We start from the raw sequence: 27,256 nt of genomic DNA on the forward strand, positions 1-27,256 counted from the left end.
CCAAAAGATGGGGTAAAAAAACGTAACAAATAACATAACTAATTAAACTTTAATTTAATAAACCACCATAATCCAAATACAACTCATAATGCCAGATAATAATTAGAGAGTTAATTATTAGAATCTGATGAAGTATTAGGACATTCTTCATGAATTTCGGCATAGATCAAGTCGTAGATCGGCTCTTCATCATCGTGGTGCGCAGTGGAATGACCAATTTCTCCCATGGCATAGGCATGGTGGCAAGAATGTGATGCCTCTGTAATATCTCGGATGATGATCAAGATGGGTCGCAACCCATAGATAATGGCCCTTTTCTCTAGCATTCGAATAGAAGTTCTCTTTCCCCGCATCTTCCCCCGCAAATTTAGCCCCTAATTTTCTTGCCTGACGAAATCTATCATGGCAGTTGGCTTCATCAAACTTGATAAAAGCGAAGCCTATAAAACCTCACTTGTTTTTAAACATAGGGTACAGTTTTTTAACCACAGTGAAACCGGAGTCATGAAGGATTTGCGTTAACCACCCAAAATCAGGGTTTAAATCCTTTCCATTCACATAATAATGAACCGAGAGATTATGGAGAATGCAAGTAAAAGGCTATGCGTAACGAGAACGTGATAGTAGGTCCGATACACCAGCCATATTTTATTTAGAGAGAAATTAAAGAGTAAATATTTGATAATTTAGATTTTGACCTAAAACATTATGAAGACATATTTATAGAATTATTTTGGTCAAATTGAATATTATTGGTCAAATGAATATTTATTGAAGTTCTGATAAATTTTTGCATGCAGTGGTCAAACTGAGAAATCTAATCAAATAATGACAACGGTTGAATTGAAAAACTGTTCTTTCATAATAGAAAATGATAACGGTTACAAGAAACCCGTATCTATAACATAATAACGGGTACCGCAAACTGATGCTGATGTTAATTTAGTAACAGTTTTCGAAATATCGCTATCTTAAACTGGTAACGGTTGTCTAACAACCGTTGATAAGATTGATTTTATAACGAGCTTATGGAAACCGTTAAAACGTTTTTGATAATAGTTTGTTAAGAAGCCGTTGTCACATTATAATAACAACAGTTTTCTAGGGAAACCGTTATTCTAGGTTTTCGCCAATATTTGGAAAACGGTAATCTAAGTGTCGTTATTAAATGCATTAAACCATTGTGATTCGCTCCTTATTGATGGCAAGATTTGACGTAGTGTAGCTTTCCATTAAACTACTTCCTGCCAACCAATAGTATTTGTGTATACTGAAATTAAAATATTAAGCACATTCCCATGGCGCATTCAACTCAAATAATCAACCTAAATTCCAACTCATCAAAATATAATTATAATCCTGTCAACTAATAGTATTTGTGATGTTGACATATTATTTCTTGAGCAATATTGGCCCTTATAATTAACGGGCAATAAATTTGGTAACTTAAGGTAGGCAGGGAGAGACGGGAAAGAAACATTTTGGTGAATATATTTACTAAAACAAAATGGATAAATGCTCCGTACTTAATTATGTAAATGCATTGTCTAGAAAATGTTAACAGAAGTTGGGAAGATTTAACGGAAATATGATGTGAGATCCTTATTTCTTAAGTGTGAAACATTAGGTCCTTATTACTGCCTTTTCACATAGTTTAGGTCCTTAGTGTGTTGTTTACTTTAAACTATATAAGAAGACTAGTGCCCCTTATTACTCTGATCCTAACCAATGACCAAGTAGCTCTAAAACATATGTGTCAGCAACATATTGCACATTAATAAAATATTTCTACAACTCCGAGCTTACATGGTCAATCCTAATCTCCTCTAAACCAAATCAACAAACCATCCAACCGCAAAAGCAAGGTGCCCAAAAAAACACACCGCGGTTACACCACATCATAGCCTCTATCCTACCCATCTGACCTTCTATGTCTCCCTTCTTATGTCGCCAAACACCAGAAGTCAAGGCAGTTTCAATTTCTTTTTGTTTTTTTGAATTTTGTTTTTTTTTTTTTATTTATTTTTTTGGAAAATTGCGCACACAAATCTATGGGTTGTCTCCCAGAAGCACTGTTATTTAACGTCGTTGGCTCGACATCTCGCGGAGTGGTAAACCACCCGACTTAAGTTAAAGGCTAGAGATTTACCTTTCGAAAATCTCCTTCAACTGAATGATTTGTCAAGAGCGGAACAACTCAATGTTTCGAGTAGTTTATCAAACATGCTCGCAAACAAGTTAGATGAATGATAATAACAACAAAGTATAAGTTGCAACAATCCACGAACAAAATAGGTACAAGCATATAACTGATTTTCCAAACCTCTATATTGTTAAAAAAAGAGCTTCATTGTCATGATATGGTTCCTTGAAAGATGACCTGGGTCTAAGGAAAACCAAATAACAGAAAGATAAGATACAAGGACCTTTAGGAACTAACTCAGGTAGCTCCTTAAGATGAGATGTAAATGACTCCTCTTTTTGAGGGGAGAACTCAATTAACTCATCCAATTTTACTTCATTAATACTCTCCTTAAAACTTGAAATTATTATATCATTCCCTAAAGGCATAGGTTCTCTAACCGATAATATATCTCCCAAATTATCAATCATGGAATGATCACCTCCAGCAAAACTTAGAACCTCAAATTCTACCTCATCCACTTTAGTCTCCTCATCCATAACTCTCTCTTGCCCATCCTCAACATTCACGCTTGAAGAATCAACAAAGCTCTAGACATCACTCGAATCATTATGAATCACCGAATCATCCATAGAAAGTGTCATTTCAATAATATTACAAGAGGAGTCAATAGGCATACAAATAGAGGGAGGGGGTGATAAATGTGTCAAATTATAACCATCCTCCTCATCATTTTCATCCCAAAAACCATCATCATCACTGTCATCATCACACTCTTTATAAGAGTGGTTCACTTCAGGTTCAAAGGGAAGGGGGTCATGAAATTTATCAACATGCTCATCTTGTCACTTAATATAATAAGAATCAAGTTCTTCTTGTGCCACACGCGTATTAAAGGGATTAGTCACTTGTCCAACTCGGTCCTCTAAATCTTGACTAACTAGGTTAATCTCACATGGAAAAGGTCTAGCACAAGAAGAATTCACATCAGCCATTAAAGCACGTATCATGTCTTCAGTAGAAATAGGTGAGTTATCCTGATAATTCAAAGTACCAGAATAGAGGGGCTAGGGTTGTATAGGAAGTGAATTGTATCACTCCCATTCTTCAGTGTCATGAGCCAAATATTGAAAAAGTTCCCACTTTTCCTCATATTTCAACACATTAATGAAATTTCCCCCACTCAAAGAATTCACATGACCAAGAGTCTCCTTATTCAAACCATTATAAATTACATGACAATGCTCGCATGTTTGATAAGGATGACGACATCTAATAACATATTCATGGAGTCTATTGAAATATTTATAAAACAGTTCATACTCATATTGGGGAAAATATTTAGTAGTCATCTATCAATCAAGTAATCTAACACGAAACTGACTAACTAAAACTCTCTACATTAATACACAAAAATTAACTATTGCCTTCCCCGGCAACGACGCCAAATTTTGACAGGCTAAAAATCGTATGCCTATCAAACGTAAATTTATAATCTCTTATTTACTAAACTACTAAAACAGTAATATAGAAAAAGTAAGGGTCGAACCCACAAGGAAGGACTAAGTCAATTAAAGTGTACGATAATGTAGAGTAAAGTAACCAGTTTAGGGGGGATTTGAATTGCTTGATTAACTAGAGAACTAATACTAAGAAAATAATAAAGATGAGCAAATTTAGAGATTTAAAGGTCTTGGGTCAAGTACAAATCCGCAACTTAATACCAACTAATAATTGTAAGACGGTTCTAATTATTTATCTTGACTACCTTATCGTGAATGATGATATTCCAATTCTCCTTAAGATTAGCTAATTAAAACGTATCATGTTCTTAACTAGCCCTAATTATTAAACAACCTTAGCAATCCAGTTCAAGGTTTAATCTAATCGCAGCAATATGAATAGATAATTCGACAAGGGATAAATAGTACATACAATCCAGTTGTACTTTAGATATATGTTAATCGCTTCTAAGTATCAATATTAACGAATCTCGTTCGATATTAATCCCTAGTTGTTACAAATATAGAGTAATCAATAAATCTTATTCAATTAACTCTAATAACAATAAAACGATGAATTAGACAACTAGTTGCGCACCTAGAAATCATAAGACAACATTCATAAGATAGAGAGCGAAGCAATTAACAATAGTCAAGAAAAGATTAGAACTTTCAAACTCACAACTAAATAATAAGTGCTTCAATGTCATGAACCAAGAAGAAGGAATTAGTTCCTCATAATAGATCTATAATAATAAATTAGGGTTCTTGATAATAGTCTCCCCAATACAAAGCTTGAATGATAATATGAATTATCAAAAGCTAGATACTTATTACTTAACCTAATAATAATAATAATAATAATAATAATAATAATAATAATAATAATAATAATAATAATAATAATAATATATTCTAAAATTAGGAAATATACGACAAACTAATATGCAGCTTTGACTTCTTGTCACGGAAACATCTGTGGGTCGCTCGTAATCCTACGCGGGTCGCAAAAGTCCGTTGTCAACTTGCTTCGTCCGTCCTCTCTCCTTTACTGTTGTGGACTTCAACTCCTATAATACATGTTGGGACCATTATCCAACATACCATGTGCTTATATCCCCTTAGTTATCCATTTGTTTCTTTGATCATTTTCTTCTTGTTCATCGATTAGGTATTTGGGCTTCAATTCCCATGATCTTCTAATATTTTGTTTCTTTGTTTAAGCCCAAAAGATGGAAATTACTCAACTAACCCATAATTCCACTTTATTAATCCCAAATACAATAAATATTGTAGAATGAAAATCTATACAATTACGCCATTAAAACTCCACAAATCTCACGAATACTCACATAAATCGACACTCCTATACCGTACTAACCCGTCTTATCACCTAGACTCATCATGATTTAATAGGAATCTCAACTTAAAGAACAAACTTGACTTTTATTTCCTGATTTTTCATAACCGGACATACTCATTATAAAATGCGTAACTAATTCCAAAAAAATCCAATCGATGCAAGGCCAATTGGGTTAGAACCCCATGACTCTTAACTCCAACTCTTATACAAAGTATTTTTCCAAAATTCCAAACTTATCAAGGGTTTCTAGACTGATTTTCAAAAGCTTACAGAATCCGTTGCACAAAAAGTAAAGGTTCATAAAACGGGTTTAAAACATCATTTTTGGGAAATTTCAAATCCCAATATCATATAGACTCTTGAACGATGATGTATGGAAAATACCTCGTACTCAATCGACATCTAATTTAGAATTTGAAACCATTTTCCACAATACAATCAGATTCGTGGACTTTTCGGCGACAAGTTCATAAATAAATCACCCAGTACAAACCGTATCGAATTTTGCTACTAAATATGACAGACATTAGACTATACTTGGAATAAATCATAGTCTCTTCATAAACTTTTTGAAACCAAAAACTCTAAGACAACAAAAATAATCGAACAAGGAAACCTAACGAATCTGTAAATTACTGTAACAATTCTAATCATACTAATATTAGTTGATGATGATGATACACGACTCTCTAATTATATTAAGATATTATAGAATTATACCTATGGATTAGCATGATGGAGTTTCGTGAAAACCGTCTCAATTTCGCCTCGAAAACCACACCATTGCCCCACTCTCTCTCTCTCTCTCTCTCTCTCTCTCTCTCCTTTTTTTCTCTAGGGTTTTGTCTTATTTTGTTATTAGAATGACAAAAGGGTTTGTGTAGGTTATTAGGGGAGAATTATATACTCTGAGTCGAAAATAAGTAACTTAAGAAACCTGATGTTTACTCGAGTTACTCGGCCTACCCGAGCCCCCACATGGCCATACTCCAAAACATACTTAGTACCAACTCCCAACTCATAAATATACTTAATAACTCATATACGATATAAAAATTACGAATTAATTATAAATAATATATATAATTTTTACGGGGTATTATAGTATTTTCCCCTTAAAAGAATTCGTCCCGAAGTTCGCACATACTATTCCAACCGCTTCACAAAACCACTCGATACAAATAATATTCACATTTGCTCAATTTATAAACTCAGCAACTCAATTAAGCACAATTTCATAGTATCACGGACTATCATACTTATCAAACAAGAGATTAACCAATGACATTTGAAATCATAGGATTGTTATAACTGAACACAAAGCAATATGTGAAGCAAGTATTAATGAACTAGAATGGGTGTGAGGTTACATTGACCTCGGCTAAAACCTCAACAAATAATCCTAATGCATGATTCAATGTTACATTAGCTTCAGCTATAACCTTGACTCCTAACTCAAGGTTATACCAACTTCGACTATAACCTTACCGTGTAACTCAGGGTTGTACTAGTTTTAGTCCTAACCTTGACTCATAATTTCAAGATTATACTAGCTTCAACTATAACTTTAAAACGTACCTCAACTTTAACACGTTCCTCAAGGTTGTACTAGTTCCAGCCATAACCTTGATTCATAATTCAAGGTTATAGCGATTTTAGCCATAACCCTGGGCCTTCTTCCGGCCCGCAAGTTACGCTTTGCCACTAGGATTTCACTCGTGAACCCTAGTTGCACACAACGACGCCAAGAATAACACATTGACAATAGTACGTATGCAAATAAGACATTAAATTATATCTAAACATGCAAAACACAGTATTTAAGACAATAAATCATCCAAAATGGCACGAATCTTTAAAAACAATCCTTAAATCATATTGATCACATCAATTGGCATAAACACAATTACAAGAGAACACCTAGTTACCTTTTTAGCAAATAAATCCAGATATCATATTATTGTCAATCTTCTTTGGCAACCTCCACGCCTTTAATGACTTATCACACGTGCCAAAGGAGAGAACGAATCGAATTAATATACTAACGATATAAAACTATTAAATTAAATGCCTTATACACGAAACTTATGAAGAAGATTGATTGATCCAAAGTGTAGGATCGACCTAGGCTTGAAAACGATGAAGAGAGGGAGATGAAAAGGCGGCACGAATTCGTAGGCAAGAAACTCGAACGGCACAAGGGAGAAAGAGAGCAAGAAATAGGTGTACGGTTTTCTGAACAATAATATGAGAAAAAGAAGTAACGGTTTAACTTCAACTCTTATTTATAGAAGTGGGTAACAGGAGTTAAGAGTTAATTAAGCCAAAAGGCCTATACCACACGTGTAACCCAAGGGAGAATAATTAGCCAATTAAACAAGAGAAATATATTTTCCCCGAAATAAAATATGGAAAAAAATGATAAATAAATAATATACATAAATTAGGGGTGTTACCCTTTGATATCAATCTCATACTCACCTGCTACTTATGAAACTCATATTTTTGCCACACAAGCACATGGTATAGTTTGACTCATTCCAAACCTGTATCTCATGCATTTGTGGAGTGACCCAAATACACCCTAGTGTCGCGTCAGAGGTTCGTGTCGTGTTAATTTTTAGAAAGTATAAATACATATATGTGACGGAGGATCAAGAAATTGTGTCACCCACTTACCCAAATGGGCCATTAAGCTTCATCCCGAACCCGTTAATTTCATGTCGAGTTTGTGTCGTATTTTCGGGTCGTGTCATTGTCGCCGTGACTCAAGCTAGGCCTAATCACTCCAATTAAATATAAGGAATCTAATCTCATGATTAAACAAGGTAAAAAGCTTAAATTACCATTTTTGTGTTTCAAAAAATCTTCTATACCCTTTACTAAAATGGGGGTAAGTAAACTTACTGTTCATAATGAACAGTAATGATGCACGCAACTTTAGCAATTTACTAATCAGAACTCACCGTTTTGATAAACCTAAGTCCTTCAATTATTTGTTTCCTCTCTATCAGTCTCTCTCTACCTCCCAAAACACTTGATCATCCTAAAGCTTCAGCTTCTCTCATGCCCTTATCTTTCCTCTCCATTATCTGATCTCTTTCCGCACCTTTGCCTCCTGCTTTGAATTAAGGTCTTCCTTTTTAATCTGTTCTTGTTAATTTTAATGGCTTCCATGTGAAATTTATGAATTTAGATATGTGTAGTTGAGATGTTAGTGTTGGGGAAAAGCTATGGTAGATGAGATGTGTGTGACCTTCGATGAACAAGGTCATATTCCTAAAAGCCCCAACATCGCTCATCTTGTTCTAAAGGTTTAAAACTCTATTTGAATTATGTTTTTATTCTTTTCGTTGTTTTTTGTGATGGTTAATTTGATTTTGGTTTTGTAGTAGTTTTTAATTCAGATTTGGTGCTTCCACTGAAAATACTGAGATAAGGTTTTGGTCGATTGTCTTTTTATTAAGTTCATTTGTTAATAGGTTTTGGTCGATTATGTAGATTGGTTATGATTATAGCTAGTCGAATTATGCTTCGAATGATGAACCAAGAGTTCAATTGATTTTATTATTTTATTACAGTGGTAAGTAGGTGGTTTCGTTGATTGTCTAGGGTGATGCTCCTCTTTTTCCAATCAGATATAATCTCCTTCTTCACATTTATGAATGCTTCTTCCCTTTTACTTTTGTTTTTATGGTGTTATTTTTGTTTGACACTAATTTAATTAAAGTTTTTGTGGCTTTGTTTTCCTCCTTTTCAGATCCAAAGGAATTGGACATCCCCCCCACGGTGAGTGGATGATGGGTGGCTCTTGTTCTTAGGTCGTGGTTAAATGATTTTCTATTGATATTTACAAACGACACTTTGCTTAAAGGATTTTCGATTGATATTTACAATCTTAGGTCCGTGGTTCCCGAATATTCACCGTAAATTTTACTTGTTTAAATCAGTATATATTATGCTACCTTGCCCACCAACTGTTTGTTGAAAGTTCCTTAAGAAGTACCAACCTCATTATATGAGCTTTTGCTAAAGTTTATGACTTTGGCAATGCGCTCAATCTTTTTAACCAATTAGCTAAATCAGTATTAAGGCCTGATGACGCCATTTTTGTTTATGTTTTGTGGAGTACTTGGAGGATGATTATGTAAAGGAATTAAAATGAATCATGGTAGGGTGATAGTTGTTGGTTTAGATAAGGATTAGATTTGTGGCAATGCCGTTGTAACTGCTTACTCCAAAATGGATTTTCTAAATGATTCAAGGAAGGCATTTGAGGGTGTGTTTACACCAGACATGGGGCACATGGAGTTCAATCATAATTGGTTATGGGTATTATGGGTTTCAGGAGGAGAGGCTAAAGATGTCAAAGACATGAGGAATGCGTGCATTAAACCTAATGGGGATGTTATTATTGATCTTCTTTCGAGTATATCTCAGCCGAGGTTAGCAGAAATTGGCGAGGAGATTCATGGTATCTTTGAAAGATTAAGTTAATTCGATTAGATTTGGGTTCAAATTGAAGTATATCTTGGTTGAGATGAGGCAAATTGGTGAGAATATGTCATTGTGAAGATGGGTTTCTGGAACCTTTGGCAATTTGACATTAGTTTTGAACTGGTTTAGTTGTGGTTTGATGAATGATCTTGAATATAATTTTTGTGAGAATTAAGCTAAATTTAATTAAATTTGAAGTTTTTGTGTTGAGATGAGATGAATATTGATGTCAAAATGAGTTTTGCCCTTTAAGTCTTTGACATTAGTTATGAATTGTGTTAGTTGTGGTGTGCGGAGTAAAATTAGATCAATTAATTTTTGATGAGAACAAATATTGAGATAATGTAATTTTTAAAAATGAAGAATTAGTTGGATTAAATAGAGTAATCTGATATTCGGATGATCTAGCTCACAAAGATTGATGCTTAGGTGTATTTTGGTGCTGATCAATGTTCAATTTGATATACAATTAGTTGGGTTGATCTTACCTAAAGTATATACACGGAGCAACCGACTCATCTGGGTCATAATATACTTGATCGTCTTGATGTAGTGACGGAGCTGTTAAGGACATGTGAAATTTTAAGGTGATAAGAATGAGGGTTTTGGCTATTGCCATGAGTGTTAAGTTGAATTAGAGTTCATTGATGAACTAATTCATGTAAGATATTGTAGGTTTTAGGGTGCTGACGCTTTGATGGAACTGGATTGGAAAGATTGACGCTTTAATGGTTAATCATGATACTCCTAAAATTAGCCAGTTTGATATGGAAATAAATTGACAAGTTAAAAAAGATTTTGGTGCTGATTAGTAAGAGGACTTTGTGGGTTGAATTTGAAATTGACACTTTACTTGTTCTTTAGTGCGAACTAGGTTCTTACTGAATTTGGATGACGAATTACTTACCTGGGTGGAAGTACAATTTGAATGCTGCCATGAGCTGTAGCCTATAAGTTTTTTTTTGGGGGTGTGAAACTTTGAGCTTTATTTGATGAACTATGGTTTATTACGATTAAGAATAAAAGGCTATAAGTTTGACTTTTCTTATTCCCTCACGTACCACCCATAGACCTGACAGTCGACACTTGGACATGATATGATACTCTAAACACCTCGTTTAAAGCCACATGTTTTTAATAAAAATAGCCGAGTATGCCACTTGGTAGAGCAGTTTGCTTGCCAAGATTTGTTAGGAATCAAGAATTTGCTTGCTAGCCATTTGTACTTTTATGAAGCTGTGATCTAGGAAAGTAATTTATTTCTTTGGCTTAATTTACACCTTTCTGTTACAGACACCTTGCGAGTACATGTTGGGTCGAGATCACTTGAATCAAGAAGATGCTTAAACCTTGGGATTGGGATTGATGGCCCCTGGACTCGAGATAACAAAGTATATTCTTTGGAATATTGAGGAAAGATGCAAAGAAGTAAGGGGTGGATGCCGTAAAAAGGAGTTGTGAGAATGACCTCTAAAAGCCTAAAAAGCTAAGGTTTGAGCCAGACTTTTTATTATGCATTAGTGGTTTATTTACTCTCTTCGTTTTTTATTTACATCACCCAGTAATATAAAGTCTTCGAGTCAGCCACTAAATTGATATTCTGAACCCGACAATCGTGATCATCGCAGTCGTTCTGTGCAGTTTTATTCCCCTGCTAATAAGAGTTCTCGGGACGCAATCCAAGATAGAGATCAGATTCCGGGTAGATATGACTCAAAAGGTGCGCAACTTTGTTTTTTTTTTTTGCAAATATTGTAGTAATTTGGTACTTCACTGAACTTAACAGAGAATATTACTCCCTCCCCACCAATCATTAATTTACATTTCGTTGAAATAGCCCTGATAAAGAAAAGGTAAATAAATACTTGGGACTGTGGGAGACTGAGAGTAGACTATGTATGTGAATATAGACGGTATGCTTGGGACTGTAGGATGAATGCAGGGGTGGGGAGGTTCTCAGTATAACCACCATTTCGACTGAGAGGAAAGGGATGAGGCATGACAAGTTGAAGGAAGAAGGAGAGGGAGAGGGGGAGGGATGGAGAGAAAAAGAAAGAAGCTATAAGGGGGAGCTCAATGGAAAACAAGTGACACGGAGAAAGAAAGGATGGCATATTGATCAACGTAAAACAGGAGGGAGAGGAAGGAGAGAGTGTAAGGCAAGCTGAGTGCATAACCAGTGCATTGGGCTACCAATGGGATGAGGGAAGAATAGGAGATGGAATGAGGGAGGGAGGGAGGCAGGGAGGGAGGGAGGTATCGATCAAACAAGAGGGGAAGGGAAGGATGGTGGTTGGGGGGGGGGGGGGGGGGAGAGGGTGTGAGGGACATGAGACTCGCAAAAAAAGTTATTTAGAATTTTTTTAATTTACGTTTTGTTAGGTTTGATTTTATTGGTAGCCTATTAATGGTAATTATGCATAATTCAGATAATCGGATTGTGTTCATTAACTGCTGATGATATTTTACACTAAATGTAGGAATAGTCTGGGCTAGGCTTAGTCCTTATGACTAGTAACCAGACCAAGCCATCTACCACAGACTCCAAATTTAAGAGTGTCTTTGGCACAAGATATTAAAAATTACAATTTAGGCAACTGATTTTGAGCTTCTGAGATTCATCTTAGTGAAAGTAGTTTGCAGGATCAGTTATGCGTTGTTTGTACAATACATATATAGCGTGAAAAATGGTGTGGGTTTTATTTTATTTTCCAAGTTTTTTTTTTTCGGGGTGGTTTGAGTCTCTTGGAGTGAGTCTTTCTCAACCCATCAATTTTAAGAGCTTTTTTGGATTCATTTTTAAGAGGAAGAAGGAAGGGGAAACGAGTTGAAAATGGAGTAAGTCAGGCTTTCAATTAGATTTTTAAATGAGATTGTTTGATTTTTTGTCTCGCCCTATTTATACGTTTTGAAAAACACAAACATTACGACAAAGTATTTATTTGCTTTTTAAGTTCTAGCGATTGTCATCGTCATAGAATTCAGTATTTATTTTATGAGATGGGAAAATTCGCTTTCTAGCAAACGATCCTATATAGTGACTATTTTGTACAGGTGTGTTTTTACCTTTTAATGAGATCTTTCATTCGACTTTAAGCTGGTCTATTTCGTCTCGAGGCATGGTTTATGTTAATTCCGTATAGTTACTTCCAGTTTGACAGATTCATGCCATTAGTAAACAAAAATGACATGAGTAACCTGTGGGACACCTAGGCGGTTTCAAATGATACGTACCATTAATGTCCAAAGGTACTCCCTTTCTAGCTGATTTTTTTGACTTGAGTTCTTTTGGTGGATTTTTCCTCTTTGGAAACTAATTTTGTTCGGTTAAGATTAGTATTTGATTGAAATGGTGTTCTGTCATGACGTGAGCGAAAAGTATTAACTGAAGTAAAGGGAAAGACTTGAGATTATTGAGATGTTGTGAAATCCCGACGGCATGTTAGTTAAGTGCTCTTGAGAGTTTCACATCAATTGTATTGACTTGGGGTTAGGCCCTGTTCTTTTGGACTGAAACTTATCTGATCTGAACTGAACTAAACTTATAGGATCTGAACTGAACTGAACTGAACTTATAGGATCTGAACTGAACTTATTGGATCTGAAATGAACTGAACTTATAGGATCGAATCGAATCGAACTTATAGGATCGAATCGAACTTATAGGATCGAATCGAACTTAACTTAACTTATAGGATCTCGAATCGAACTTAAATTAAGTGAGGTATATGATCTCGAATCGAATGAATCGAACTTATAGGATCGAATGAACTTATAAGATCTCGAATCGAATCGAACTTATAGGATCTGAATGAATCGAACTTATAGAATCGAATCGAACTTATAGGATCGAATCGAATCGAACTTATAGGATCGAAGTGAACTTATATTAAGTGACTTTAAGTCTAGAAGAACAGGGCCTTATTGATATAATGATATGTAACTAAAATATCAAAGTGGCCAAGTATGTTGCAGGTTACCTGTAGTACATAAGAGAGACGAGGATGCCAAAGTTGATGTAGAAGCCATGAAGAAAATGGGGGAAAGAGATTCCAGGATGGAGGCTGCAAAATTGCGATCAAATTTCACATCTTTTAGTTGAATGTTTAATTGGTTTGTAATGTAGCTATAACATATTATTACAGGACAACTTTTGATGTAATTCAAATAAGATCTCGGACTGGAATTGGGGCATGTGGCCTAAGGTTGTTGATATTGAATGTCAAAATGTTAGTTTTTTTTCAAACCATAATAAAAAATCGTGGGCTTTTATGTGCTTTTACTCATGCATTACTTAAAAAGGAACCTCAATATTGCATGTTTCTTGTAGTGACTTTCATGACCTCAATACGATCAAAGATAAAATTACGTTAGTTTAACTATCTTGGGGTAGGGCGCGCGAAGCGCGTCGTACAACAACTAGTAATTGATAAATAACGGTAAAGGCATGGATATAAATTATCTGAGTCGGCTCGGTGAGTCCTCAAATCAAGTCGGTCAAAGTTTGACTCATGCTCGGTCAAAGCTCGCTTGGCTATTGATCCGGGTGATGTCGTCACTCATCCAATCAAACACATTTATATTACTCAACAAACAACTAGTTAGCGGTAAGTCGAGGTCGATCCATGGGACGGTGTGCTTTGGGTTCTAAGTCTATCTATCTCAATTTATGCTAGAGTCACAATTTGTTTGGGTTTGTAGTTGTGTCTAGAGTAATGCAAACAATAAGGTAAAACAAGCAATAAAAGGAAGGATGTAAACAAATGACTAAAAATAGGAGGATATCATGGGGTCATAGGGGATTCATGGTTTTGATCATACAAACATGTTTACAATTATATGCAAGCAATTAGTGTTGTGGGGGAACCAAGGTGGTTTATGTCTTACGGTTCATAGGAAGGGTTGGGTCCCGGAGCCGAATCGATTAGATTGTACAACACCTACAAGTCGACTTACTTTCCTCCTATTCAACTTCTATGCATGGTCTAACAAGACTCGAGTTGGTTTATATCTTACAAGTCAAGTTGAGTAGATAAGAGATGGTTGAAAATGCAAGGATTCATAGGCTTAGCATTTCATCAAACATAACATGTGCATAAAGTTGACATCACAACAAGCAAGCAATTTAATCATGTGAACATATTAGATTAAGCATGAATCAATCTCATGTTGGTTTCCCCTCATTACCCATTAATCCTAGCTAAAAGACTACTCACTCATTATCATGGGAAACATGTCATTAATGGTGTCAAACATCATAACAAGTATAAACATGATAATAGAATGAAGAAATGAACAATTAAGATTAAAGGGTAAAAGAATTATACCAAACTTGAGGTGATCCAAATAATAAAGCAAAGAATAATAGAAGAAACTTGATTGATTGATGAAGGGTTGTCAATCCTCCAATAATAACCCAATAATCTTCAATTACCCAAAAGTAACAAACTTGAATAATAAACTTGAACAATAATTAAGGAGAGATTAATGTGAGATTTGTGGAAAGATTAAAGAGTAATCTATTCTAATCTACTCCTAATCTAATATAAGGAAGGATTTTTCTAGCCTAAAAACTTGATGATTTGATTATTACAAATGGGGTATATATAGTGGGGATTCACTAGGTTAACTAAGGCTAAATTAGTAATTACACTTTTGAGTTTAGAACAGGGAAACGCCGGTATTTTTGGAAGGATGGGCATCTTTCTTGAAGCTTGAAGAAACGAATTTTGACTCCCTTGGAATCCGTGTGTCTTAGGCATGGGACGGGCGGATTCGGTGGTCTGGGCCCGGGCGTCTTTGAGAGAAGACGGGCGGATTCTGGAGATTGTGCCCGGGCGTCTTTGGGGGAAGACGGGCGTCTTCTGAGAAGACGGGCGGATTCCTGAGAAGACGGGCGGATTCTCTTCCAGTGAATTTTCTTGTTTTTCCCAGCCAGAAGATGGGCGACTTGTGGAGAAGACGGGCGTCTTGGGGAAGACGGGCGTCTTGAGGGGAAGACGGGCGTCTTGGCGAACAGCTTCTTTGTTTGAGCTCGGATTGTAAATTGGACTCCATTTTCTCATCCGGACTCCTATTGGAGTGATTCAAAAGCCTAGATCACTTGTTTTTTCGACGCCGTTCCATATAGGATATTTTCAGAGCCAAAGGAGCAACTCTTGGTTCGGTTTTCGAGCAATTTCTTCTTGTAATGCCTTCCCTCTCGTCATTCTTACTTTTAACCCTTTGATCCTTCTATATACACTTTATTTCTACGTCTTTGGTCATCATTCTTGCCTCGTCTTCATACTAGTCCATCTAATATCATCAATAAGCTTCCAAATATGCACGAAAGACGGGAATTTCCGCCTTATTATCTCCTTTTCTACAAAACATATGAAATGCGATAGAAAAGCAAATAGGAAGGTTTTGACGGATAAAATGGCCATGAAATGCTATATTAGTATGCAAAATATGCTCAATTAGGGGACTAAATGTGCGCAAATAATGTTCACATCAAATATCCCCAAACCGAACCTTTACTCGTCCCGAGTAAAGAGGTGTCTAAAACTAGACCTTTATTTAAACTATCCTAATAATATAACCGATATGAGACAATTAGCGGGTCTCACTCCGCCCTTCAACTCGCAACAAGACAACCATGAGGTAGGATGCCTTCTTGCAAGGCAAGGTGGGTCTTGCCAAAATGGCGACACATCCAAACATTAAAGCACACAAAACAAGTAATGGATGCATCTACAAAAGAATAGCCACTTTCCTCATCTATGTGGCGGAAATTATCTACAAGGGAAGCAATTCAAGGGTACACACTCCTTCATAGATGCAATTTCTTCAAACTACTAAGCCTAGAAGGATACCAATAAATCACCTCCAAGTTGTGTCAAGTTAGGGTACCTTTGTCCTCAATCGTTAAATGCTTTTGTCAAGAGTAGACTCCCTATGGTGTTAGAAACACTGGAGGATCGCGGAATTCCCCCTCTTGCCTAGACAAGAAGAAGGGTCGTCCCCTCTCTACCGTGCACAAAAATGGATACGATGGATAAAGGGATCAATAGATATTTGAGTTTCATTTTGGGAGTTTGCTTTTGTTTTTATTTTTCCCCCCAATTTCTTTTGGCATATAACATTTGAGAACATTTTCTTTTGCCATTTATTTTGATTTTTGGTTTTTCAACACTTGACAACTTTCAACTTTTTGCATTTTATTTTTGAACATTTTCAAAGTCACCCCATATGTAGTGAGGGTGCCTTATATTTGAAGCGTTAGGAGTTCTATTTTTGCTCCTCTTTTCATTTGATGCATTTTTTTGCAAACTTTCTTTCACTTTTCATTTCTTTGAACTCAAATTGATTTCTTTTTGTGCCCATTCCCTTTTATGACAAAAATGTGGTAGAACATGGATGATGGATGCATGGTTTCAAGGGTCACCTTGGAATAAACGGTAGCCAAGGAGTTATCACACCACAAGGTACTCTTGACTAGGCCTTAATCCATGGGTCAAAGGATACTAGCATGACACATCCTAGGGTGTTTTACAAGTATTCTAAAAAGAAAAGTCTTAAGAAGAAAAAGCATCTATTAGGGCCTATATACACTTGTCAAGCTTCCCAAGTATACGGTTTCGCAAAATTTTCTAACATGCAACTACATGCCATGATGCAACTAACATATATACATCCTAATGCAAATGATTCTACCAACTAGTATGACATATAAACTAAATGCAACTCCTAACAACACATAGATACACAAACCGCAACAACAAAATACACCACATCCTCCTCGACATGTCAGCTCATCCTCCTCATATAATGAAAAAGAAATGGAAGGGAAATAGAGATTAGAACGATCATACCAAGCGGTCTTCATTTTCCCTTGCTAATGCCTCAAATGTAGTGTTGTATCTACGTGAGAAGGGAACAAAAACACAAGTATATACAATTCTACACTACTAAATTAAAGAACATGTTTTTGGTTTTTGAAATTTTCAAATTTTTATGGATTTTTGTTTTATGAAATTAAAAGACATATTTCTGTGATTTTTCGAAATTTTTCAATTTTTATGTATTTTGGAATATAAATTCCTATCCCCCACTTTATTTTGGACATTGTCCTCAATGTACATGTAGGAGTAGGAATGAAAAAGAAATACATGTTTTTGAATTTTTGATTTTATGGAAATTGAAGTACAAATGCAATGATATGGTATGAATGAATGCATGCTCTAACTAAATGCAATTCTATATGACATATATAACAAATGAATTCAATCTAAACTATACTAGATGATGCATGATTTCTAGTAGACTATGTTCACCTATGATCAAACCTCCCCAAACCGATTTAAACACTATTTCTAGTGTAGAAATGAATAGGTTTGGCCATTAGTAACTATGCATGAATTCTAGTCTATATGCAACTATCTACATGAATCATATGAGATATATTACAATGCAACTATACTATATGAACTAACTAATATAAATGCAAGCTAAATGTATATGCAAGGTCGAGGGAAAGGGTATCTTACAAATGGTGGTTTGAGGTAGGACTCCACCAAACTATGGCAAATTTCTGTATCCATGGAGCTTAATGCTCTTAAAGGTTGGTCAAAAGCTTGTGAATGGTCCTCAAGTAAGCATGAATAAGTCTTGAACCATTGCAAAATTGAGTAGGGCCAATCCATGAGGGACCTCCCTTTGAACTCCTTCCCCATCTCCTTTGCTTTGTCATGATGGCCTTCCCGGCTCTTAAAACTAGCAAACTTGAGATTCTTGTCGTAGGGGGTTTTCCGGTTGCTCCTATTTCTTCCAAAGTTTATGACGCAAATGCTTGGATTAGTCAATTCTCCGAGGATGGAAGGCGAACTTTCGTGGCATTGATGATGGGATGTCTTAGGAGTTGGGATAGTGGATGCCAAATTTCCACATATAGACTCCTTCTTAACCTTTTCTTTGAGCTTCCCCACTAAGTAATTCTTGTATGATGATTTGACTTTCGTGAGAAGGTCCATAATGTCATCTCCAACTATCATGGGCTCCATAGCGGGTGTGAAAAGGTTCTCATGAAGGCATTCCTCCTCTTCATCGAAGCAATCTTCAAACTTCTCAAGGATGGGTTCCTCAAGAAAGCTAATCCCATAACTCCATTCATCATTTGAGTCCATATTTCCCTCATCATCTTCTTCCCATAGATGCATCATCATCGCTTTCTCCATATGAATCATAAATAGGGGCTTCACTCCTCTTCATTAAATCTTTCTCTAACACCTCAATGTTCACATCAAATGATACACCCTCATACTCACAAAGGTTAAGAGTATTTGGCTTACTCAACCTCATATCTTCATCATCAAATACCACACTTTCATACTCACAAGAGCTCAAGGAGATTGGCTCTTCCCACTTCTCATCAAAGGTAACTCCTTCAAACTCACATTCATGCTCAATGTCTAAAGAGTGGTGAGGGGTAGTTAGTTGGGTTTCTTTTATTTGGGCAATTTGAATTTCCAACTCCTCACCATGAGTAACAATGCCTTGAAGAACAATGTCCCTTCTTTGGCTCTCTTCTAGCAATTGTTTGAAGAAGTTTTGTTGATCTCCCATCATTTGGAGAATCACATTTTGAATGTGTTCATCTTCTTGTTGTGGGTAGGTGTGAAAGTGGTTGTATTGTGGCATTTGGAATTGGTTGTAAAGTGAGTTTTGGGTGGTTGGTTGTTGTGGGTATTGGATGTGGTGATTTTGGTGGGGAAAGTTGAGGTAGTAGTTAGGATTTTCATTGTATGCGGTGTAAGGTAGGTTTGTCTTGACTTGCTCCTCAAACTCCCCATACCCATAGTCATACTCAAAAGATCCACCACATACTCCATGTACTAAGTCTTGGGACATCATAGCTAAGACAAGGAAACAACTACAAGCATAGAAACTACACAAAAATGGTAAGAACAATCCTTGAGGAACAAGTTCCACAAGGTGAAAGCACAATTAAAATAGACAAACAAGTAAGAACTTAATCACATAACACCATCCCCAAGCGGCGCGCCATTTTGATCCGGGTGATGTCGTCACTCATCCAATCAAACACATTTATATTACTCAACAAACAACTAGTTAGCGGTAAGTCGAGGTCGATCCATGGGACGGTGTGCTTTGGGTTCTAAGTCTATCTATCTCAATTTATGCTAATGTCACAATTTGTTTGGGTTTGTAGTTGTGTCAAGACTAATGCAAACAATAAGGTAAAACAAGCAATAAAAGGAAGGATGTAAACAAATGATTAAAAATGGTAGGATATCATGGGGTCATAGGAGATTCATGGTTTTGATCATACAAACATGTTTACAATTATATGCAAGCAATTAGTGTTGTGGAGGAACCGAGTTGGTTTATGTCTTACGGTTCATAGGAAGGGTTGGGTCCCGGAGTCGAATCGATTAGATTGTACAACACCTACAAGTCGACTTACTTTCCTCCTATTCAACTTCTATGCATGGTCTAACAAGACTCGAGTTGGTTTATATCTTACAAGTCAAGTTGAGTAGATAAGAGATGGTTGTAAATGCAAGGATTCATAGGCTTAGCATTTCATCAAACATAACATGTGCATAAAATTGACATCACAACAAGCAAGCAATTTAATCATGTGAACATATTAGATTAAGCATGAATCAATCCCATGTTGGTTTCCCCTAATTACCCACTAATCCTAGCTAAAAGACTACTCACTCATTATCATGGGAAACATGTCATTAATGGTGTCAAACATCACAACAAGTATAAACATGATAATAGAATGAAGAAATGAACAATTAAGATTAAAGGGTAAAGGAATTATACCAAACTTGAGATGATCCAAATAATAAAGCAAAGAATAATAGAAGAAACTTGATTGATTGATGAAGGGTTGTCAATCCTCCGATAATAACCCAATAATCTTCAATTACTCAAAAGTAACAAACTTGAATAATAAACTTGAACAATAATTAGGGAGAGATTAATGTGAGATTTGTGGAAAGATTAAAGAGTAATCTATTCTAATCTACTCCTAATCTAATCTAAGGAAGGATTTTTCTAGCCTAAAAACTTGATGATTTGATTATTACAAATGGGGTATATATAGTGGGGATTCACTAGGTTAACTAAGGCTAAATTAATAATTACACTTTTGAGTTTAGAGCAGGGAAACGCCGGTATTTTTGGAAGGATGGGCATATTTCTTGAAGCTTGAAGAAACGAATTTTGACTGCCTTGGAATCCGTGCGTCTTAGGCATGGGACGGGCGGATTCGGTGGTCTAGGCCCGGGCGTCTTTGAGAGAAGACGGACGGATTCTGGAGATTCTGCCCGGGCGTCTTTGGGGGAAGACGGGCGTCTTCTAAGAAGACGGGCGGATTCCTGAGAATACGGGCGGATTGTCTTCCAGTGAATTTTCTTGTTTTTCCCAGCCAGAAGACGAGCGTCTTGTGGGGAAGACGGGCGTCTTGGCGAACAGCTTCTTTGTTTGAGCTCGGATTGTAAAACGGACGTCATTTTCTCATCCGGACTCCTATTGGAGTGATTCAAAAGCCTAGATCACTTGTTTTTTCGACGCCGTTCCATCTAGCATATTTTCAGAGCCAAAGGAGCAACCCTTGGTTCGGTTTTCGAGCGATTTCTTCTTGTAATGCCTTCCCTCTCGTCATTCTTACTTTTAACCCTTTGATCCTTCTATATACACTTTATTCCTACGTCTTTGGTCATCATTCTTGCCTCCTCTTCATACTAGTCCATCTAATATCATCAATAAGCTTTCAAATATGCACGAAAGACGGGAATTTCCGCCTTATTATCTCCTTTTCTACAAAACATATGAAATGCGATAGAAAAGCAAATAGGAAGGTTTTGACGGATAAAATGGTCATGAAATGCTATATTAGTATGCAAAATAGGCTCAATTAGGGGACTAAATGTGCGCAAATAATGTTCACATCAGCTATATTGGAGCCGAGCCCAAGCTCAAAACGGCTAGCTATGAATCTCGTTTATAATTTTTATATACTCCCTCCACACCACACCAATGGTAACATTGAGCATCTTGACACTATTCATGGTCGTAGGGAATTTTGGATATTATTTTTAATTTATAAGAAAAAATATAGTCATGTGAGATTTTATTTGATTTATCGTCATGAATGCTATAAGAATATCAATTTTTTATAATTTTTAATAATGTGTAACTAAAGATATTCACTTTGCAAAATATGTCTCGACAAGTGTGAAAAAGTCAATGTTACCATTGGTGTGGTATGGAGGGAGTAGTTCTTAGTGTAATACTCCCTCCTATTCCTGATAACTGTCCCATTGTTCATTTTCGTCTATTCACATAACTGTCCCATTGTCCGTTTTTGGTAATGCTTTTTCTTACATAATGACTATACTACCCTTGTTACTTTTCATTATTTACAACTCAACCCACCCTTAACCCATCCTATATTAATACTTTTCATCGTTCATTTCCGTCTATTCACTCACTTTCTTAATTCTTGTGCCATTTCAACAATGTGACAATTATCGGTAATAGGAGGGAGTATTAATTTTAGACAAATTCTCACTGAAGAGTGAAGACGACATTATCCGTCATGTTCGAAGACGGATAGTGACCTCTCACAATATGCAAATGACACTATTCATGGGGTGTTCAATTTCCTCCCACTTGCCCTCTCACTTGCCTTATTGTGAGAGAAAAGACTATCCGTCTTCGATTTGTAACAGATAGATAGTGTCCGTCACAAACAAGACGCTTTGTTTGTTAATTTTATTTCAAGTCATATGTTATTTACTTTTATAGGTATTTTACTATATAATTTTTATTATTATTTTATAATCTTATTTGTTTTAAAAATATTTATATTTAATTAAGTTCAAAAGGTCATAAGGTGAAAATAATATAATGACAACATGCGCTGGATTCGAAATCGAGTCGAGCTCGAGTTTCAATTTTTTAGGCTCGACAAGCTTTGATCCAAACCCGAGGCCCGAGCCCATCCGATCTCGATCTCAACTTGGCTCGTTTACAGCCTTAGGTAAATAAGTGTATTGTCTCTAACCCCTCCATCAAGTAGACCGTCATTGTCACTTGTTTTGGTAGATAAGTACGCCAACCCTAATATCAAAGTCGGCCTTACGTAAGATAAACCTTTTTATTTGGAAAAAGCCCTGTACTAATAAGATTCATGCTAATGTACTTTAAGTGTGAACCATTCCTTCACAATTCGGCTAAATGTGAATGCACAGAAAGTATGTGCATGCGCATTATGAACATAATTCACGGAACTACAAGGTCCACAACTCTCATCATATCAACGAGTCAACGAGTATAGGTTATAATGGTAGACGTTCGACCTGACGAACTATCAAGTTTTGCTTGAACCGAAGTAATCTAGCTAGTTAGTTGTTACCGGCGTAATGGATCTCACAACTAACTAAATGTAGAGAAAACTTGTGGCAACGCATGTACCCACGATTTGGACTGAATTACTAAATTCTCCATGAAATATACTAGCTTTTTTAATGGTAATTTTAATTGGGTGCATGCTCCTTCGTTTGTAATCAAAATTTGTACTTTAGACTTTGTTATGGCTAGTACCCACTTTCCCCCGATCCGCCCCGTGATGTAATGGATTCTTTTTAGTAATTTAATCTACGCTATTTTCGTATAAAAAAAAGTCAATTGTGCAAGTACGAATTACAAAAGAAAAAGCAAAATCACAATCAAAACAACCATTGCTTAAGCTCTTATCAATCATGGATCACTACCACTTTACTAGGACAGATTATTAACCTATATATTTTATCTTGTGTATTCAAGTATATGGATTGATAATATCTTAAAACATTGTTATCTATATTTAATTTACTTTTAAATTAGAACAGTTAAAATGAATGTCATTTTGATCTTTTATTGAGCATTATTAAGCTAATTAGTTAATTGGGTTATTGATCGAGTTGAATCAACATTGGATCATAACTTATCTCAGATAAGTTATAATCAGGTTACAATAAATAATATTCCTACCATTTATCAATTTAACCTCAGATTAGATTGGGTTATTAGAATTTGAGAGAGGAGAATTGATAAAAAAAAATAGTTATATCGATAATCGTTGGTGACTCTATCCATTACACATGGAGATGATACCCATTATCTTCACAAATATGTCTATTTCACCGAGGCTATCTTGGCCCTCTACCATCTTTTTATATTTGGAGAATTAGGTTAAAGACTTGAGGTTGTGAGCTACAATCCTATTTCTAACTTATTGGAATAGTTTATATTTTTTCATCTTAGACAAAGAAATTTACTCCGAATCTATCTCAGTAAATGATTAAATTTACTTTATTTTATAAAAAAAAAATAAAATAAATATAAATTATTGACGACTGAGATGAATAGAGGATTGAAAAAGAAAAATAAATAGTAAAAAATTGGCCGGTTAGACCACTACCACAAATTTTGCAAGTGGAAGTCAGATGGAATCATAGTGGCCTCAACATCTGTACATGTCATAACTCATAATACCATTTAGACAAAAAAATTATAGTGCACCAAAAAAAATACCACGATTACCCACTCCACTTTCATATAATCGGTGCAAATACAAGTTCCTAACATATTTGCATGATTATTAGCCACACGTTTTTAAGTTATTTTGATTCCTCATTTGTCACAAACAAGTATAAATACCGTCTCAACCTTCACCATTTTCCTCACACAATCAAATCAAATAACTTACCTTATTTTGAAACAAAAGAAAACAAGATCAAAAGCAGAAGAAAAAATATGGCTCGTTTGAAATCGGTTGCATTGTTAATTGCCCTACTTGTTGCAAGTTCGGCTTTATTAACTGAGTCTAGGCTTGCAAGGAAGGACTTAGGTATAGACCTAGGTGGTGTAGGAGTCGGGCTGGGATTAGGCCTGGGTTTAGGCTTAGGAGGAAGCGGGTCGGGATCTGGTGCCGGTGCTGGATCTGGATCTGGATCATCTAGTTCGAGCTCAAGCTCTTCTTCGTCGTCTAGCTCAAGTTCGGGCTCAGGTGGTGGTGATGCAGGCTCTGAAGCTGGCTCTTATGCTGGGTCTAGAGCTGGATCAGGTTCAGGACGTGGGCCGAGACGTGGTGGTGGTGGTGGCGGTGGAGGAGGTGGAGGCGGCGGTGGGGGCGGTGGCGCTAGAGGTGATGGAAGTGGATATGGACATGGTGAGGGTGGTGGGTATGGAGGAGGTTATGGGGGTGGTAATAATTAATTTGGTTTTAATGAAAGTTAAAATGTTGAAATGTAATATTAAGTTATTGTCTGTCACTAATTCCCCATGCACGTACGTTGTTGCATTTGTTGAAAAGACAATATGCATGCCAGCATGCGTGCTTAATATAGTTACGAATAGAATCTCAGTCGATATAAAGAGTCTATTACTTGTATGTATGTGTACTAAATAAAGCCTAGTAGGTGTGTGACAGTGTTAATGTATGTCCTTGCATTGTGAAAGTGGAAAGTTAAAATGTGTCCAGTACTATCCAGCATGTTTTTCACAATTGTCACAAAAAAAAGAGAAAAAGAAAGATCATTCGTGTGATTCTGATATAATGTTTTCTTACCTTGATCTCCTACTTCGTGTCTCCATGTACCTTTGCTTATGCACGCACTTAAAGAGACGTAATTATAGTGTCAATATTTTTTTTTTCAAGTACGGAGTTCAAGGGGGAAAAGGAGGCCGGGGATAGGGGACCTTATTATTTCTTTCGGCTCACCCAATCCCCTTAAACTAAAAGAATAAGAAACCTCCAATATTTTCCCGCCTAAATGAAAACTACTCTATAATTGGGCTTAAATTATGTCATATCTACAATTGGGCCTAACTGTTTAGTTTAGTAAATTTATAATTCAAGCCTATTTTTTTCCTTACACTTTAACTTATTATCTATCTTTGCTTAATACTTTGTGAAACATTTAAATTTCGTTGAATTTTTTTATTTAACACAAGTATTATACTCCATATTGCAACACACATCTTATTGATTGTATTATTAAAGACATTAATTAACAGTTATATTACGCTTTTGGTGGATATAAATTCGTATAATGCTATAATAATAATATTTTTTTAAACAAAGTTAACTAAGTTGTTTCAAGAAACCAAAAATCTTATACGGATTAGAAGTGTTGAACCATTTCTTTATACCTCTTAATACAAAACATCACTAATAGTAAATTGTATAATAAAATGTCAAATGGAGTTAAATAATATTAGTATAATTATTATTTTATCTAATATACCTATCTACAAAACCGCGCATTCGCGCGGGATCTATACTAGTATCAATACTATATATTAAATCCAGAAACCAAGGGAATTCAATGTAATTAAAGAAAGGTATACAATTTAATAATACTATATAGTTTTAAATCAATAGCACCGTGTGATGGACCCGATTAAGGAATCTCAATGCAAATATTATATAGTTTGGCCGGGTTAAAATTAAATTATATAGAAGCTTGGTAAATTTCCTAAACATTTGTGAGAGACTAAAACATGGTCAATTTCCTTAAAATAAAATAATTAATTAAGAATTAAGATGGTCAATTCAAGGAGACTAAAAAAAAGATGTTTGGTAATTTTCCTCAATATTTATAAAATACTAGAAGATGGTCAATTTCCTTAAAATAAAATAATTAATTAGTATAAACATGCACACTTATGATATTAATTATTATCATCATAAAATTATATATTAACTAGTTGAAAAGCCCGTGCGATGCACGGGCTCTCAGTAAGGTCATCTGTATAAATATATTCTATAGTTGATAAAAAAAAAGTTCAATTATGTTTAAATCATTGATAAACAAAAGTTCGTGGTTGGTATAGTTGATCAATGAACTCTTAGTGCTTTTGCATAGGAGTTTTTGTCATTTAGTAGTTATTAATTCAGTTGTAAAACATCAAGTAACATGTTAAGAGTATGTAATTAGTTTTTCCATTATTGTTATAGGTATCACTGATTTTAATTAAATATAAAACATTATCTCCATAAATATAGTATAGCTCACCAAATGAATCGTCCTTAATAACTTAGACAGACCTTTACGAATTTTGCAAATTATTTTAACCTATAACAACTACGTAAAACTAAATGGTTTTAAGTAAAGCAACGAGTATCATAATTATCTATGTTTAGTGTGTTTAGAGCAATGTTAGATCTCCTATAGCAAAAGTTTTCCTCGATTATTTACAATTAATTAAGAGAGTGTTTTACTCTTTATATACCTTCTCGTAAAATCAAATCCATACTAAATTCCAATAAAATTAGTAGTCTCTAAACAATAATACAAAAATATATGTGATTCTGTTACATAGAATGCATGAGACTCCCATTAGGATCATCTTTAACAATATGTATATTGAATGTTCTAAGAATTTGTTGAACAACAAATTGCAAACATTAGTTTACATTGTCATGTTTTAATAGTAGAAGTCAATTAAGTTGATAAAAAAAAGTCCAACAACTTTGAAAATCGGAACACAAAAAACTTTTGGGTTGATTATTGATGGATCATCAGTCCCTTTAACTTAAAATAAAGCTACGTACTCCTTTTGGTATTAATTATATCAGTTGTATATAATCTGAAGACACAATTGTATAATGTAATTGCCTATTTTTATAGTTGTATGCACCACCGATTTTAGTTAATTTAAAACATCATTTCCCAAAATGTG

The 27,256-nt window shown here is 35.4% G+C and overlaps 1 protein-coding gene and 1 long non-coding RNA gene across 2 annotated transcripts; both read left to right on the top strand.

The window, feature by feature from the left end:
- The first annotated feature begins 7,980 nt into the window (after positions 1–7,980).
- Positions 7,981–13,733, top strand: LOC141639445 (uncharacterized). Its single transcript, XR_012542529.1, has 5 exons — positions 7,981–8,141; positions 8,769–8,829; positions 10,799–10,996; positions 11,147–11,225; positions 13,481–13,733. It is a non-coding gene; the product is annotated as an uncharacterized LOC141639445 (long non-coding RNA).
- A 10,411-nt stretch (positions 13,734–24,144) lies between these two features.
- On the top strand, positions 24,145–25,120 carry LOC141639444 (uncharacterized). The gene has a single exon (XM_074448571.1). It carries the CDS (start codon positions 24,164–24,166, stop codon positions 24,785–24,787), a length of 624 nt encoding a protein of 207 aa, XP_074304672.1. The 5' UTR covers positions 24,145–24,163; the 3' UTR covers positions 24,788–25,120.
- The last annotated feature ends 2,136 nt before the right edge of the window (positions 25,121–27,256 follow it).

This window comes from Silene latifolia, unplaced genomic scaffold (assembly GCF_048544455.1).
Source record: "Silene latifolia isolate original U9 population unplaced genomic scaffold, ASM4854445v1 scaffold_395, whole genome shotgun sequence".
NCBI lineage: Eukaryota > Viridiplantae > Streptophyta > Magnoliopsida > Caryophyllales > Caryophyllaceae > Silene > Silene latifolia.

Excerpts from the sequence above, each read along its gene's own strand:
- LOC141639444 (XM_074448571.1), top strand. The coding sequence starts at position 24,164 with ATGATTATTAGCCACACGTTTTTAAGTTATTTTGATTCCTCATTTGTC.